Genomic DNA, 15,487 nt, shown 5'->3' with positions numbered 1-15,487 from the left:
AAAATACTGTATGTTGGCAATTACAGTGTGAAAAAACATATTAGCCATTCAAAAACACACAAAAACTGTTAACTTCACATAATGTATGTTTATATTGATTATTTTGCTTTGCAAATTAAACCCAGTACCTAAAAATAGAGTATTGCACCCATAGTTTTCATTTTATTTCCGTTTTTTTTTTTTTATTAATCAAATTAAAGAAATATATGAACAAAAACTCGACTTAAAAATTTCTAATTCTTCAACTGAATGTATAAACATCAATGTAACAATTTAGCACATCATGATGAATTGCTGCAAATTTTTATAGAAAAATTCACTTATAAACAAGAAACAAAATTTGTTAATCAAAAATATACATCAGTTAAAACATATTAAAACATATACTAACTGGAAATTCTGTTTTTAAAACATCTTTGACAGATTCCTTTTTGTAATTAATTGGACGATCACATCCTATAGACTGGGAACAAAAGAAACAAAGAAATAAATGTCTTTGATATACAAATATAAAATGTCAGACATTATGAGAAGAGAAAGGAACATTTATACAAAGATAAAATGTTGCATATTGAATTAATATATATTTCTGTATTGAAAATAATACAATCTGAAATCCAAATATATTGCTTTTGCAATCAGCTTCATACAAAAAGTATTTTTAAAAGAAATCAATAAGTGATCTATGATTTCCTAGTTTGAAAATTATCAATAAGCAAACTAACAAAAAGAAACCATTACCTACTTTTATATTTCAGTTTTTGTGTGTGTGTGTGTGGTTGCTTTTGTTTTTGTTTTTTAAGAATTCAATGAAAATAATTTTGAAAATTAAAATCTCAGTAATATTTTGGGATTTCAGAAATTAGGTGACATCAGTTATCTGGAACTTACCATAAGAAAAGACATTTTTAAAAAATTTACAAATCCTAGCAAAGAAGATTGAACTAAAGGAAATTTCTAAAAAACAACATTTATTTGAATATATCTTTTGTTTTAAAATTCATCATCAATATCCCTCCACTACCACATCATTATTATCACTCCCCCCACCACCATATCTTCAATATCAGCATAATCATGACCACCACCACCACCACCACTGCAGCTGCTGCTTGTTTGTTTGTTGAGCGAAGTGGTCTTCGTCCGAGTGGGAGAAGTCCAAAACGTGGTTCTTTGCTATTCGTAAGACCTGAGGAAGAGAAAGCAAGTCAACCCCCGACACCGAGAGCATCGATGGATGGATGAATGCGCATCCAGGCTCAGCGGTTGCGTAGGAAATCGGGGAAAAGAAACAGGAAGAAAGGGTGAAAGAAAGTTGGAGCGAAAGAGTACAACAGGGTCGCCACAACCCCCTGCCAGAGCCTCGTGGAGCTTTAGGTGTTTTCACTCAATAAACACACACAACGCCCGGTCTGGGAATCGAAACCGCGATCCTCCGACCGCAAGTCTGCTGCCCTAACCACTGGGCCATTGCGCCTCCTGCAGCTGCAGCTGCCTCCACCACCATCATCATCATCATTAATATTATTGTCATCATCATAATCATTTTTACATCCATTTTCCAGTGCTTGCCTGACTTACACATGTCTTCTCTAGCCCAGTTTCTCTCTACTTGTCACAGTTACTCATCTTCTTTGTGAGGTTCAAACAAAGCTGATCTTAAGATCAACTTTCAACACTTTTACCCTTATTTTCCAAGGTCTTCCCCTTTCACAGATTCCTTCCACTTTGATCACTTGGTACTTATTTACCCAGCTGTCATTCAATTCACATCACATGTTCATGCTGGTAGTCAATTCTTTTGCATACTACATCTCTTTCTTTTATATTGAGTTTTCTTTTTGTTCTCTCAGCTCTGTCATTCATGTACACCAGTGTTTCTCAAACCATTTTCCCCCTATGGACCCCTCTGATTCCTATTTCCTTCTACTGGACTGCTATATCCAACCCATGCTAGCATGGAAAGCGGACGTTAAACGATGATGATGATGATGATTTTATAATAAAATATTATAAGGAATTGTATTAAAAAATTGTTAAAATATTTTGTGTATTGTAAAAGTATACCCAATTCATTGCATGTAAATTTTACCAGTAAAATCGTATGAGGACCCCCATAGGTCATGTGGACCCCATTTGAGAATCAAACATTATACATCCACTCAAGCAAGCTCTCTTCACTTCTTTCCAGCCTTCACAATTCTCTACATTCACTTCTCTTGATTTACAACAGCCCTGCAATACCACACTTCATACACAAGTGTTATATTGCAGGGTCATACAATCAATCTTATCTTTTTGTTGTTTGCAAAGGCTTCTCCAGTCTGTTCTTACTTGAATCTTTTAATCTCTTGTCTCAGTCATTAGACTGTGGCCATGCTAAGGCACCACCTTAAGGGATTTTAGTTGAACTAATCCACCCCAGTATCTATTTCCTTTTTAAGCCTGGTACTTATTCAATCAGTCTCTTTTACTGTCAAGCAGTGGTGGTGGACAAATACAGCCACAAAGACACACACACGCATAGATACACACACACACACATATTTTCTTTTATTCTTTTACTTGTTTCAGCCATTTAACTGCAGCCATGCTGGGGCATTGCCTTAAAGGGTTTTTAAGTCAAAGAAATCAACTCCAGGACTTATTCTTTGTAAGCCTAGTACTTATTCTATCGGTCTTTTTTGCTGAACCACTAAGTTATGGGGATTTAAACACGCCAACATCAGTTGCCAAATAATGGTGGAGGGACAAACACAGACACAAAGACACACTCATATAAGCATATAAATATATAAACAACAGGCTTCTTTCAGTTCCTGTCTACCAAATCCACTCACAAGGCTTTGGTCGGCCAAAGGCTATAGTAGAAGACACTTGCCCAAGGTGCCATCAGTGGGACTGAACCTGGAACCATGTGGTTGAGAAGCAAGCTTCTTATCACACAGCCACAATGGTTTTTCAGTTTCTGTCAACCAATTCCACTCTCAAGGCTTTGGTCAGCTTGAGGCTATAGTAGTAAAAGACACTTGCCCAAGGTGCCATGCAGTGTGGCTGAACCCAGGACCATGTGTTTGGGAAGCAAGCTTCTTACTACACAGCCACACCTGCTTATTATGCTTTAAAAAGAAAAATCTATCACTACAGCTAATTAGGTCACTTAAATAAGAAAAGCTACCAACTGCTTCTATAAAGCCTTCTGGCCATTTGAAAGAATTTATTACATCAATGCTAACTATTCTTATACATCTTTTACATATGAAGTTGTTATTCTGTAATCCTGCCAGTGAATCCACTACACTTTTTGTGTACCCATATTGTACATTGGGTACACCATATAGAATTGCTGTCTACTTCTGTTCTTCCTATCAAGTAGAGCCACTTTCTACATAGCAGTAGAGTCCTGTCTTTTACTTCTAACCAACTGTAAGGTGACAAGCAATCAGCACTAAAAGAGGCCTCAGGCATCTTATAAATAAGCTAGGAGTTAAAAACAAAAAAAGAGGGATAGGTGCAGTGTAGTACATCAAGAGACAGTGCTAACCAAACCCTTGCAATATAGTGAATGCCACACAAAGTACCCACCAGGCAGGTGGTGATGTTAAACTGGGTGGTTTGTTAGGCCAGTCATCATTAAAAAAAAATTTAAGGGCCCTGCTAATTATCATGACTGCATCCCTAAAGAGGTTGTCTTACTGGACTCAGAAGCCTCTCTACTCTGTGATGATTACTTGCAATTCAGAGTAAACTTATCTCTTTTAAAATGATTCTCAGATAGCTTACAATCTTAAGTTAACAATCTTAACCTGGCGGTTAGGATGCCTGGCTTTAACCCAGGTGGTCTGGGTTCAATTCTCAGCAAGGGAATGTTATATTCAGGTGTAAGCATGGCTGTGTGGTAAAAAGCTTGCTTCCCAGCCACATGGTTCCAGGTTCAGTCCCACTGTATGGCACCTTGGGCAAGGGTTTTCTACTATAGCTCCAGGCCAACCAAAGCCTTGTGAGTGGATTTGGCAGACAGAAACTGAAAGAAGCCTGTCGTATATGTATATATATATATGTATATATCTATGTGTGTGTCTTTGTGTCTGTGTTTGTTTTCCACCATTGACTGACAACCAATGTTGGTGTGTTTACATCCCTGTAACTTAGCAATTCAGCAAAAGAGACTGATAGAATAAGTACTACACTTAAAAAAATAAGTCCTGGGGTCAATTTGTTCAAGGTGGTGCCCCAGTATGGCCGCAATCAAATGACTGAAACAAGTAAAAGATAGACACCAGAAGAGAGCATTTACATATGCAGAGAAAGAGAGAGAGGAAGGAAAGATAGGGAAGAAACCAGAGACAGAAAGAAAAAGAAAGGGAAAAAGATGGGGAAGGAGAGAGGAAAGGAAGAAATAATAGAATAAAAAACAAAGTAGATAAAAAGGACTTTGAACAGAGATACATGTAAGTTGGTAACATATTTCTAGTTTGGAAATTGAGGGTTAGCTGTTTAACCCTTTCGTTACTGTATTTATTTTGAGATGCTCTGTGTTTCTTTCAATTATTTTAAATATAACAAAGAATTTAGTAAAATAACTTAGTTATCATTAAGCTAGTGTTAGGAACATAAATTGTGACTAAGGTTTGGTGGAAGATTTTAATTCAAAACTTATGAAAATAAGAGATTTGTACTCAGAGCCAAAGTCGGTTTCAGCCGGTTGGTATCAAAAGGGTTAAGGAAGTAAAGTGCTAAAGTAATCATCTTTTAGAGGTTAGAATGCAATGAAGAAAAAATGGATAGAGGAAAGGATAGATAAAGGGATAGACTTTGTGTTCATAATCTTTAGTCTGCCTATCTTAGTACACAAAGCAAAACTATCTGACCCACATAAATAAAATGATGAGAGAACTGGTTTCGTTATTGATATTTTAGTTGTTAAGTTCCTTCACACCACAGATACATAGGAGCTTCATTCCTTTATCATGTTTATAATCTTTTGTATGTACAGTGGCCTATACAATCATGACAGTTATTGATATGGGCATACTATCTTTAGGTCCTCATAAAATAATTACTTCTGCTAAAAAAAAGTATTATATTTGCAGCTTTTTTTTTTTTTTGGCACATATTAAATCAGCATTTTAAATCATTCCTTAAATTCATGCTGGAAAATAAATATACATTTCATTTTCATCAAATTTTCGAAAGCCTAGTGTTTGGCAGATAATTTTGCCCATCTACTATCTTCCTTACACCCACTATTCACTACATCTACCCTTCAACCATACCAAACCCGTACAGTCATCACCTACTCTTCCCTAAATTCCTTTCAACATATATTTATCATCCTTTAACTCTTGTTCTTCATTAATTATATTCATTTCCTCACTTATTCCCCATCTCTACCCCCACTCTCTCTCATTCCCTCTTCCTATACACTCTGGCAACTTCTACTCACTCATACTTCATTTTCTACTACCCCCACATACCTCATACCATGAGGTTCTATTTTAATGTCCCAACACCACTATTTCACATCTTTGCCCTATTATTCCCATCATCTCTTCACTAATGTGAGTAGTCATGTTGCTCCTCTACAGCAAAAAAAACTATTCTTTTTTAGCCCCTTCTCTCACACTGTAACCTCTCATCTCCTCTATGATGAGCTGCCCTCCTCTCTATCATAAAGCCATTCATTTGAAGGGTATCTTAGACTTGCAAGCTAGATAGTGACCCTACTAGTGCTGCAGGCATGAACAAAGCACCCACTATAGTCTGTAAAGTATGCCCCACGTTGCAAATCACTGTGTTAGATCTTGTCAAACTGCCCAACCTATGCCAGCATGATGATGTTCCCATTACTAAGGATATCTCAGTTCAGTCCCACAGTGTGGCACCTTGGGCAAGTGTCTTCTACTATAGCCTCAGGCAATGATGTTTGAATTTTGGGGGTGTAGGAGAGATGGTAAATGAGCAAAATTATCCACCAAAGACTAGGCTTTCAAAAATTTGATGAGCAGCCTTGGAGTGGATTTGGTAGATGAAACTGAAAGAAGACTATTGTGTGTATATATATAAATGCGTGTGTGTGTGTGTGTGTGTATCTACATATGTGTGTCTTTGTGTTTGTCCCCACCATCACTACTTGACAACCAATGTTGGTGTGGTTTAGCAACAGCGACCAATAGAATAAGTAAACCCTTCAAGATGGTGCTCCAGCATAGCCACAGTCAAATGACTGAAACAAGTAAAAGAATAAACGAATATATTTTGTAACCTCCATTTAGTTATTCTATTCCAATCAATGTACAATAGATACCTTACACACACACGCACACATGTTATCTGAAGTGTACAGTATTATATACCCATCACAGCTGATCTTACCAATCGGTTTTGCGCTAGGGATATGACAGAGTGTTAGATAACAATCTGATTATATAACCTTATGCTCATCAGAGGTAGCCAATATGGAATGAAATATGGTGACTGCTCTCTATTGTTGGTGGTGAAATGACACATCCAGTTTGCAGGGGCTGTGAAAAGGTTGACATAATGGATTCATTTCTATTATATATTATGCAAATCTGAAATGTCCAATATTAAATGACTTCAAAATATAACTATCTGGTCTAACTTCATTATTAAAACTATTACAACTCAATGCCAGAACAAACTAACCAGTCTTGACTTCCACTTATATGGATTCTCTAACAACAATTTGGAGTAATTTTTTACATTTGACTCGAGTTGAAAATTCTGGTGATGTCTACCACTTCTTAGTGTAATATGAAATTACATTCATACAAATATATATACATATATAGTCATCTGAGAACCCATAGGTCAGAAAAAAGATGCACTCATATGTTTGTCAAGAGAATGGGTATTACCCAGTGCAAAACTGATAGGTAAGATCAGCTGAAATGGATCTATAATACTGCATATATATTATAATAATTATATACATAATTATAACAAGGGATTGACTATAAGCCTCTCCACGTGCTAGAAATAGACACCAAAAGATGCTAATACCACCTTAAAAACTCCAAAAAATAAAACACAGGCTGTAGTCGAGCAAAAGAAAGATAATGAATTAAACTGTTGGTTAAATATGTACAAAATCCCGTTTCAAGCTTAAGGTAAAAAAATTATACCTACTGCTATCTTCAGTAACGTTACTCAGTAGCATAAATTCCCAAGTATCTACAGATATGTATATGAACAGTGACTTTGTATAGCAATATATATACACACTTGTATATATACACATATATATATATATGCACAAACACACACACATATATATATATATATATATAAATATACATACATATATATCATCTATCTGGATGTTTTGTTGTCCCTTTTTGTATCACCTAGTTGTCCAGATGTTTTGCGTTCTTGTCCCATTTTGTATTTTATTTTATATATATATATGTATATATATACACACACACACATACATACGACAAGAAATAATATTTATCTCTTTTTATGGAAACAAAAGGGTTTATAGGACTGCAAAAAAGAAGTGCTCTCAAGTGTAAATGAGACAAAGATAAAAACGATAAAGAAACATTGGCCATAGAACAAACAGCAAATTCGAGTCAATGAGTTTATATATAACATCATACCTCAAACATTTAATATGAATATTACCATGGTTCTTAAGCATATAAAAATATACAAATACATAAAAACACAGAGGGTAAAAATATATATGCGAATCGAATACAAATATAGAACGGCCTATCAAAAAGGTAAATATAAATGTCTAAAAATTCATAGGAATTCTAAAGCATCTCAAGCTACCAAAAAACTAATAAACTAAGATAAAATAAAATATCAAACGACTATCTTTTTTTACTCCCCTCACACAAAATTACGTCCAAAGTTCAATTTTTAAAACCATAGTATGTTTGAGGTATTGTGTTTATATAAAGTCATTGACTCGAATTTGATGTTTGTTCTATGACCAAGACCAATGTTTCTTGTATATATATATATATATATATATATATATACACACACATACACACACATGCATACAATGGGCTTCTTTCAGCTAGCATCTACAAAATCACTCAAAAGGTTTTGGTTGGTCCCAGGGCTTTGGTAGAAGACACTTGCCAAAAATGTCACATACTGAGACAGAGCCCAAAACCATGTGGGTAAGAAATAAACTTCTCGACCATATAACCATATCTGTGTGTCTGTATGTATACAGACATGCGCACATATTTATATATATATATATATATATATGTGTGTGTGTATATATATATGTGTGTGAAGGTGTGTGGCTTAGTGGTTAGGGGCATTCGGCTCATGATCGTAAGGTTGTGAGTTCAATTCCCAGTGGAACATTGTGCCCTTGAGCAAGACACTTTATTTCACATTGCTCCAGTCCACTCAGCTGACAATGAGTAGTACTTGTATTTCAAAGAGTCAGCCTTGTCACGCTGAATCTCCCTGAGAACTACATTAAGGGTACACGTGTCTGTGGAGTGCTCAGCCACTTGCACGTTAATTTCACAAGTAAGCTGTCCCGTTGATCGTATCAGCTGGGAACCTCGTCGTCGTCGCAACCGATGGAGTGCTCCTTATATATATATATATATATATATATAGAGAGAGAGAGAGAGAGACACACACATAACACATACATGCACACATGCATACACACCCTCACATATATATAACTGTTCTCTCCTTTCAGTAGAAAGAGAAATTATCAAAGCCCATATTCAAATTTATCTGAACATTTAACTTCCATTTCCTATTCTGGTCTTTAAAAGAAAAAGACTTCCCAAGATACATTATAGCAAGTTATAACCTTTATAAGCAATGCAGTTATAACATTTCCATGTCTGTTATATATAATGCATTTGAAGTGAATACATTTTATATATCACTCTCAGTAGATAATGATGATCAAGTGATTAATTTATTATAGACTTTAACAAATGAGGCCCATGAGATTATGTCAAGAAATCTACTGGAGGTGATTTAATTTGCCAGTATAACAACTATGACATCCTACATATCCTAAATTTATGAGAATAACATTCAATTGATTATTCCTTCACAGCATGTCATTAATCTAAAATGATATGGCAACATTCCAAAGTAGATAATGTAGATAATTGGTTCTCTTAGTGCACTGGAGGTATTGGTTCATTGTTTGAAGTGCCACTACCCATCCTGTGCACCATACAGAACCACCACTAATCCAGATTGAAATACCATAGGACACACCAGAAGAATGAAATAATTTGCATTATTTAGGCAAGTAAAACAATAATCTGCAAGAACAATTATACCTACAATTCGTAATGATCGACAAAATTTTTTGGAATTTTTTAATGACATTTAGTGGTCTTATGTAATGTTTTGTAGCATTAAAATCCATAAAATATAACAGAAGACATGGATAACATAAAAAAGATATACATTGTATATCTAAGACAAACTAGTTTCATGTGTTTCCATCCATCCATCTTCTCTACCCACTATTCCTGTGAGGGTTGTGGGGGTGATACCTCCTCCATAGGGTGCACCTATCATAAGCAACTCTCATTACATTTTTCAGCTGGATTTCTAAGATTGATCAATTAAGACTATGGATATTATCCAACCTCATTCTTGATCTACCTCACAAGGTCTCCTGCCAACTGGTTTGACTTGAAGAATCTGTTTTGTGATTCTTTCCTGCAGCATTTTAATCATATGCCCATAGGCGTAGGAGTGGCTGTGTGGTAAGTAGCTTGCTTACCAACCACATAGTTCCGGGTTCACACCTTGGGCAAGTGTCTTCTACTATAGCCTCGGGCCAACCAAAGCCTTGTGAGTGGATTTGGTAGACGGAAATTGAAAGAAGGCCATCGTATACATGTATATACATATATATATATATATATACGTGTGTGTATATGTTTGTGTGTCTGTGTTTGTCACCCCAACATCGCTTGACAACCAATGCTGGTGTGTTTACATCTCTGTAACTTAGCGGTTTGGCAAAAGAGACCGATAAAATAAGTACTAGGCTTACAAAGAATAAGTCCTGGGGTCGATTTGCTCAACTAAAAGGCAGTGCTCCAGCATGGCCACAGTCAAATGACTGAAACAAGTAAAAGAATAAAGAGAGTAAGAGTATAGTACCAGAGCTGTGACCTCTCAATTTAGGCAAGTGGAGCCACTATTTTATTTTTCTTCTGTGCTCCCCCCCCCCACCTGTTACCTTCATCCTCTCTTCTATAATGTGAATGGCCATGCAGCTCCTCTACAGCAAGAAATCTATTCTCTTCTAGCCCTTTCTCTCATACTCTAACCTCTTACCTTCCCTCATAAAGCCACCTCCCTCTTTACTGTAGAACCAGTCATTTGGAAGGAATCTCACACTTGCAAGCTGCGTGACTCTCTTACTCACGTTGCAGCCATAAACAAAGCACTCACTACAGTTTGTATCGTAGCTGACATTGGGAAGAGCATCCAGCTGTAGAAGCTGGAACATGAAACAGTCGTTGGACCTGTTGGAATATGTCAAACAGTCCAACCGATGCCAGCATGGAAGACGGATACTAAAAGATTGGTATTGTTAACATGCTGCACAAAATGCTTAACTGCATTTCATCTGTATTTATATTCTGAGTTCAAATTCCACAGAGGTCAACTTTACCTTTCATTCTTTCGGGGTCAATGAAATGTGAAGTACAGGGATCATTGTAACTGATTAGCCCCACTCCTAAAATTTCAGGCTTAGTGCCTCTAGTAGAAAGCATTATTATCATTATTATTATTATTATTATTATTATTATTATTATTGAGTGAGAGAGCAGTGCATGCCATCAAAGTGACACTGGGGTAAAATATACGAAGCCCAGTATACCCATCATGACTACCTGTCTGATAAGGGTACACCAGGCACATGCATCACAACCATATATGTGCGACATGGTGATCTCATATCAAGATAACCAGTGCATGACCTTGCAGGTGGGGCCCAGTTAGAATTTTCTTCTGGTCGAGTAGCCCATCCCACTCAAAAGGTTCTTGAATAAGGGTTCTTTAAGGATGTTGAACAAACCACCCATGTTTCCAAAGGTGAATTATCTAAACCTCCAAGAATTCCTTTCAACACATGGCTATGATGCTCCCCAACTACTACTGCTCGTGATCAGAGATGCACATATCGTCAGCCACTAAGGGACATGTTCAACTGTTTAAGGTCAAACAACTGACAAACAAATCTGTGGTATTGAGCAGAATATTTGCTGTAGCCCATCTTTTATACCAAGACAAAAAGTATTATTATTATTATTATTATTGCTATTATTATTATTAAGGTAGTGAGCTAGTAGAATCATTAGAACACCGGGCAAAATTATCAGTGGCATTCCATCCATCCTAACATTTTCAGTTCAAATTCCACCAAGGTGGACTTTGTCTTTCGTCCTTTCAATGTCTATAAGATAAGTACCAGTTGAGCACTGAGTTAATGTTATCAACTAGCCCCCTATCTCAAAATTTCAGACCTTGTGCCAATAGTAGAAAGGTCAAATGCAAGGCTGTTCATATATTCAACTTGCAATCTGAGTAAGAATCCTAACATCTAAAAATCACCAAATACCATTCTTGTAGTCATCATGATCTTTTCAAGCAAAACTTTCATAGTCTTGTATTTTTGTAATTTTCTTTCAAGTGTACAGAGTGTCAAGGTCATCAAGTTCTTGTTGGTTTGGGAAGTGGAGTTCCTTGTAGAAATATGTTGCTTACTCTTCTTCTCAACCTTCATCATGATCCAACAGTTTAATGTCAACTTCATATGTTCATTAAAAACTTAAACAAATTGGTGGAACTGAAGATGAGATATCAAGATAAACCAGATTCTTCTTATCTTGTGGTTCTTTATAAGTAGATGTATCCACCATATAGAAATAAACTATCATTTAAATGGTTTACTAGTTCTTGCCAGATTTCAGAAGAGCAAAGAGCATACTTTTCTTTCTGTCATGCATCCAACCCTATAGTGTAGATATGCAACCATCACAGATTACATGAGATGATCATGGCTTGCCCTGGTCTCCAATCAGATAGCCAAAATAATCTTCACCTGCAAGATAATATTTGGTACTCTGCAAAATAACATATTTGATTTGTTTTGGATCAATATAACAATATCAGTAAGCAGATATCTTGCAGTGCCCAGAAGCCATCATTATATTATCTGTAACACTTAAACACAAAATTTATTATGTTGTATTCAAGGTTAACAAATGTGACACAAGAAGAATATTGAAAATCTTTGTGATTCTTCTTTTTAATTTTTGTCTTACTGTTTTCAAAAAAAACAACTTATATGAATACTTGTAAAACATTACTATATACCATAGAATGTTCCAGAACAATAAGAAGTTCATCATCATCAATTATTTATAAATACTTAAGCATATTTTCTTGAGTTTTTCCAGGCAGTCTATTGTTTGATGTTATATTACTAGTAACTCATCGTATGAATATTTCAACAAATCGACATCAATAAAGTTTACTATTTTTTATTCTGGTAAGTTTTACATAGAAACAGAAGTTAGATATGAATGTATTTTGAATACAGACAATGTTACACATGACAGAATATAATTCTTGATGTAACTTTAAAAATATTAATGCTATTATAAAAAGAATTTTACTATCATGGAAATATGTAAAAATAATACAAAAATCATCTGAAGCAATTTTCTATTATGTAGTGTAATCACTGAAAACATTTAGAAAAGGACTATTACTAATAGTGTGTGTCTATATACACACACTATACAAGAGGGAACGACATAAAAGCAACAGGTTGTCAATGAATATAGTTAAAACAAAAACACTTGATCTCAAAGTTAAAAAAACAGGTTTGGAATATATTCCCTTAACTGTAATATCAATAATCAGGACGAAAGATGAACCAGATTAATAAAAAGGATGAATTATCTAAATGGAGTCATAGATTGGATTGTAATAAAATCAATAAGTGAACATAGAAAGAATGTGAAGCCTTGGTCTCCTGACTTGCATAATTATATATAATGATTTTTGTAACAATTTTGGTTAACTTTTGGATCCTACCTTTAGAAATTCAACTTTTTCATCAGATGAACATGTTCCAATTACATGGCAGCCAACATGCTTTGCCCATTGTACCTGGAAATTATAAAGGAAAAAAAAGACCATAATTGTAATACTTATTGAACCCATTCTTAACCACCAACATCCTTTTATAGTCATAATCAATGTCACCATATAACAATGCCATAAGTCCAATGCTATCACAGGCCTAAAGCTGCCCAGTCTATTCCTGAACACTATCAACTTTCATTATTTAACTCTTTCGTTTTTTAATACTTCAGATATCACAATTGCTTGTCTTCAATTTACATGGCTTACCTCTGATGGTAGTGCTAAATTTTAGAGACATTTTATTTAAACATTTAACCCTTTCCAGATATCAGCTGTTAACCAAATTCTTCAAAATGACTTTGATTAAAAATTGTAACCCAACACTTGGACAGAAACAGCTTCAACAGTGTAAATGTGCAAAATCCTTCAGAATATTTAAAATTACATGATACAGCAAGAAAGGGAAGTTACATGGTTGTAATACACATTGAGTTTGTTATTTCTGTTGGAAACTTGTTACATCATTGGCTACATGTGTCCAACAGACCAATTACTAATACACTGCTTTCCTGACTACAAAAGTAACTTGGTGGACTTTGCTTCATAGGTTTGAAAGTAACTCCTTTGACCGTAAAGAAAAAGAAACAGAGGGAAAGACAGACAGACAGACAAAAGTAGATTCATCTATTCAGCAATTAATGAAATGGAATATTAATGATCTGCTTTTATAGCACTACAGATCATCATCATTTAACGTCCGCTTTCCATGCTAGCATGGGTTGGACAATTTGACTGAGGTCTGGTGAACCAGACTCCAATCTGATCTGGCAGAGTTTCTACAGCTGGATGCCCTTCCTAATGCCAACCACTCTGAGAGTGTAGTGGGTGCTCTTACGTGCCACCGGCACGAGGGCCAGTTTGGTGGTACTGGCAACAGCCATGCCCAAATGGTGCTTTTTATGTGCCACCTGCACAGGAGCCAGTCCAGCGGCAATGGCAACGACCTCACTCGAATGTTTCACGTGCCACTAGCACAAGTGCTAGTAAGGCGATGCGGTAGTAAAACAATATTTTTAAAAACTTTTTAATTAATTTTTTTATTCACTTTAATATTTTTAATTTCCTTTCAATATTTATATATATTGTGATATATCAGCATAGCTTCATATATACATGTTTGCACAAACATAATGTGCTTATATGAAATTATGTTCCACAAGTATGCGTGTGTATACGTGTGTTTAGAAATGTACATATGTGTGTTGTGTATGTATGTTTTCACATATGTTTGAATATGCTTTTGTATGTATATACATATGGATGTGCGTATGTCTGAGAATATACTGAAGCGTGCTTGCATATATATATACGTACATGTAAGTGTGTGTGAATACAGATATACAAGTGCTAATGCATGATGAGCGCTAATGCACAAAAATCTTCATCCTTGAGTCTCTTCATCGCTTCTGGTAAATATACATTATATATATATATATATATATATATATATATATATATATATATATATATATATACACACACACATATTTATATATATACATTCATGTTTTGTTTGCATTTATTTTTCCTGTTTACATCATGAAGCCTTTCTCTCTCTCTCACTCTCTCTCTCTCTCTCTGTATGTGTGTGCATGCATGCATGTGTGCAGGCATAATCCTGTGGTAAGAAATTTGCTTTCCATCCACATGGTTCTGGGTTCAGTCCCTCTGCATATCACCTTGGGCAAGTGTCCAAAAGCTTGTGAGTGGATTTGGTAGATGGAACCTGAAAGAGGTTGATTGTGTCCGTGTGTGTGTGTGTGTGTGTGTGTGTGTGTGTGGTGTGTTGTGAAGATTGAGGGGAGGTTAGGCAAATTACTGTGTTTAAAAAGAATCAATATGATCCAAAACTTATTTGCCCAGCACCATAGCAATGTGGAGATTCACGATGTGCTCAAAGTGTTTCTCAAGAAACTGATCACAATCAAACCTCTTTTGTGTGAAACTGGTTGACTTATATTTCTTGTACTGCTTCTGGTTAGCTTCATTTAATTTATCTACTGCTGCTTTATTAGGTTTTTTTCTTTCATCTCAGGTTCCTAATTGGTATTTTTATAGAATTTACTTTTGCCAATTTACGAAATTTACTTTTTCACTATAGCTTAAACTTATTGAGAAAAAAGTCAATTTTTTTTCCGCATTTTAAACATTCCAAGTTTTGCTTGCATTAACAATTATTATTGGGCTGCAGAAAGAGTGGACAAGGTGGAAAATGTGGGTGATGGAGTGATAATATTCTTAATTGAACTTGGAAAAGTTTAAGACAGAA

The 15,487-nt window shown here is 35.4% G+C and overlaps 1 protein-coding gene across 2 annotated transcripts in view; it reads right to left on the bottom strand.

The window, feature by feature from the left end:
• The window catches only part of LOC115213009 (prostaglandin reductase-3), a 120,318-nt gene that overhangs the window by 13,303 nt on the left and 91,528 nt on the right, over positions 1-15,487 (bottom strand). Inside the window, exons 8-9 of one of the 2 annotated variants that reach the window (XM_029781906.2) lie at positions 13,108-13,182; positions 392-463 (exon numbers count right to left, since the gene is read on the bottom strand). In XM_029781906.2, the coding sequence (XP_029637766.1) occupies positions 392-463; positions 13,108-13,182 (147 nt within the window). The remainder of the gene's footprint in view (positions 1-391; positions 464-13,107; positions 13,183-15,487) is intronic. The other variant, XM_036504276.1, reaches the window with a different exon arrangement.

The sequence above is a fragment of the Octopus sinensis genome, linkage group LG6 (genome assembly GCF_006345805.1).
Source record: "Octopus sinensis linkage group LG6, ASM634580v1, whole genome shotgun sequence".
Lineage (NCBI taxonomy): Eukaryota > Metazoa > Mollusca > Cephalopoda > Octopoda > Octopodidae > Octopus > Octopus sinensis.
This window is presented reverse-complemented; position numbering and strand designations above follow the sequence as displayed.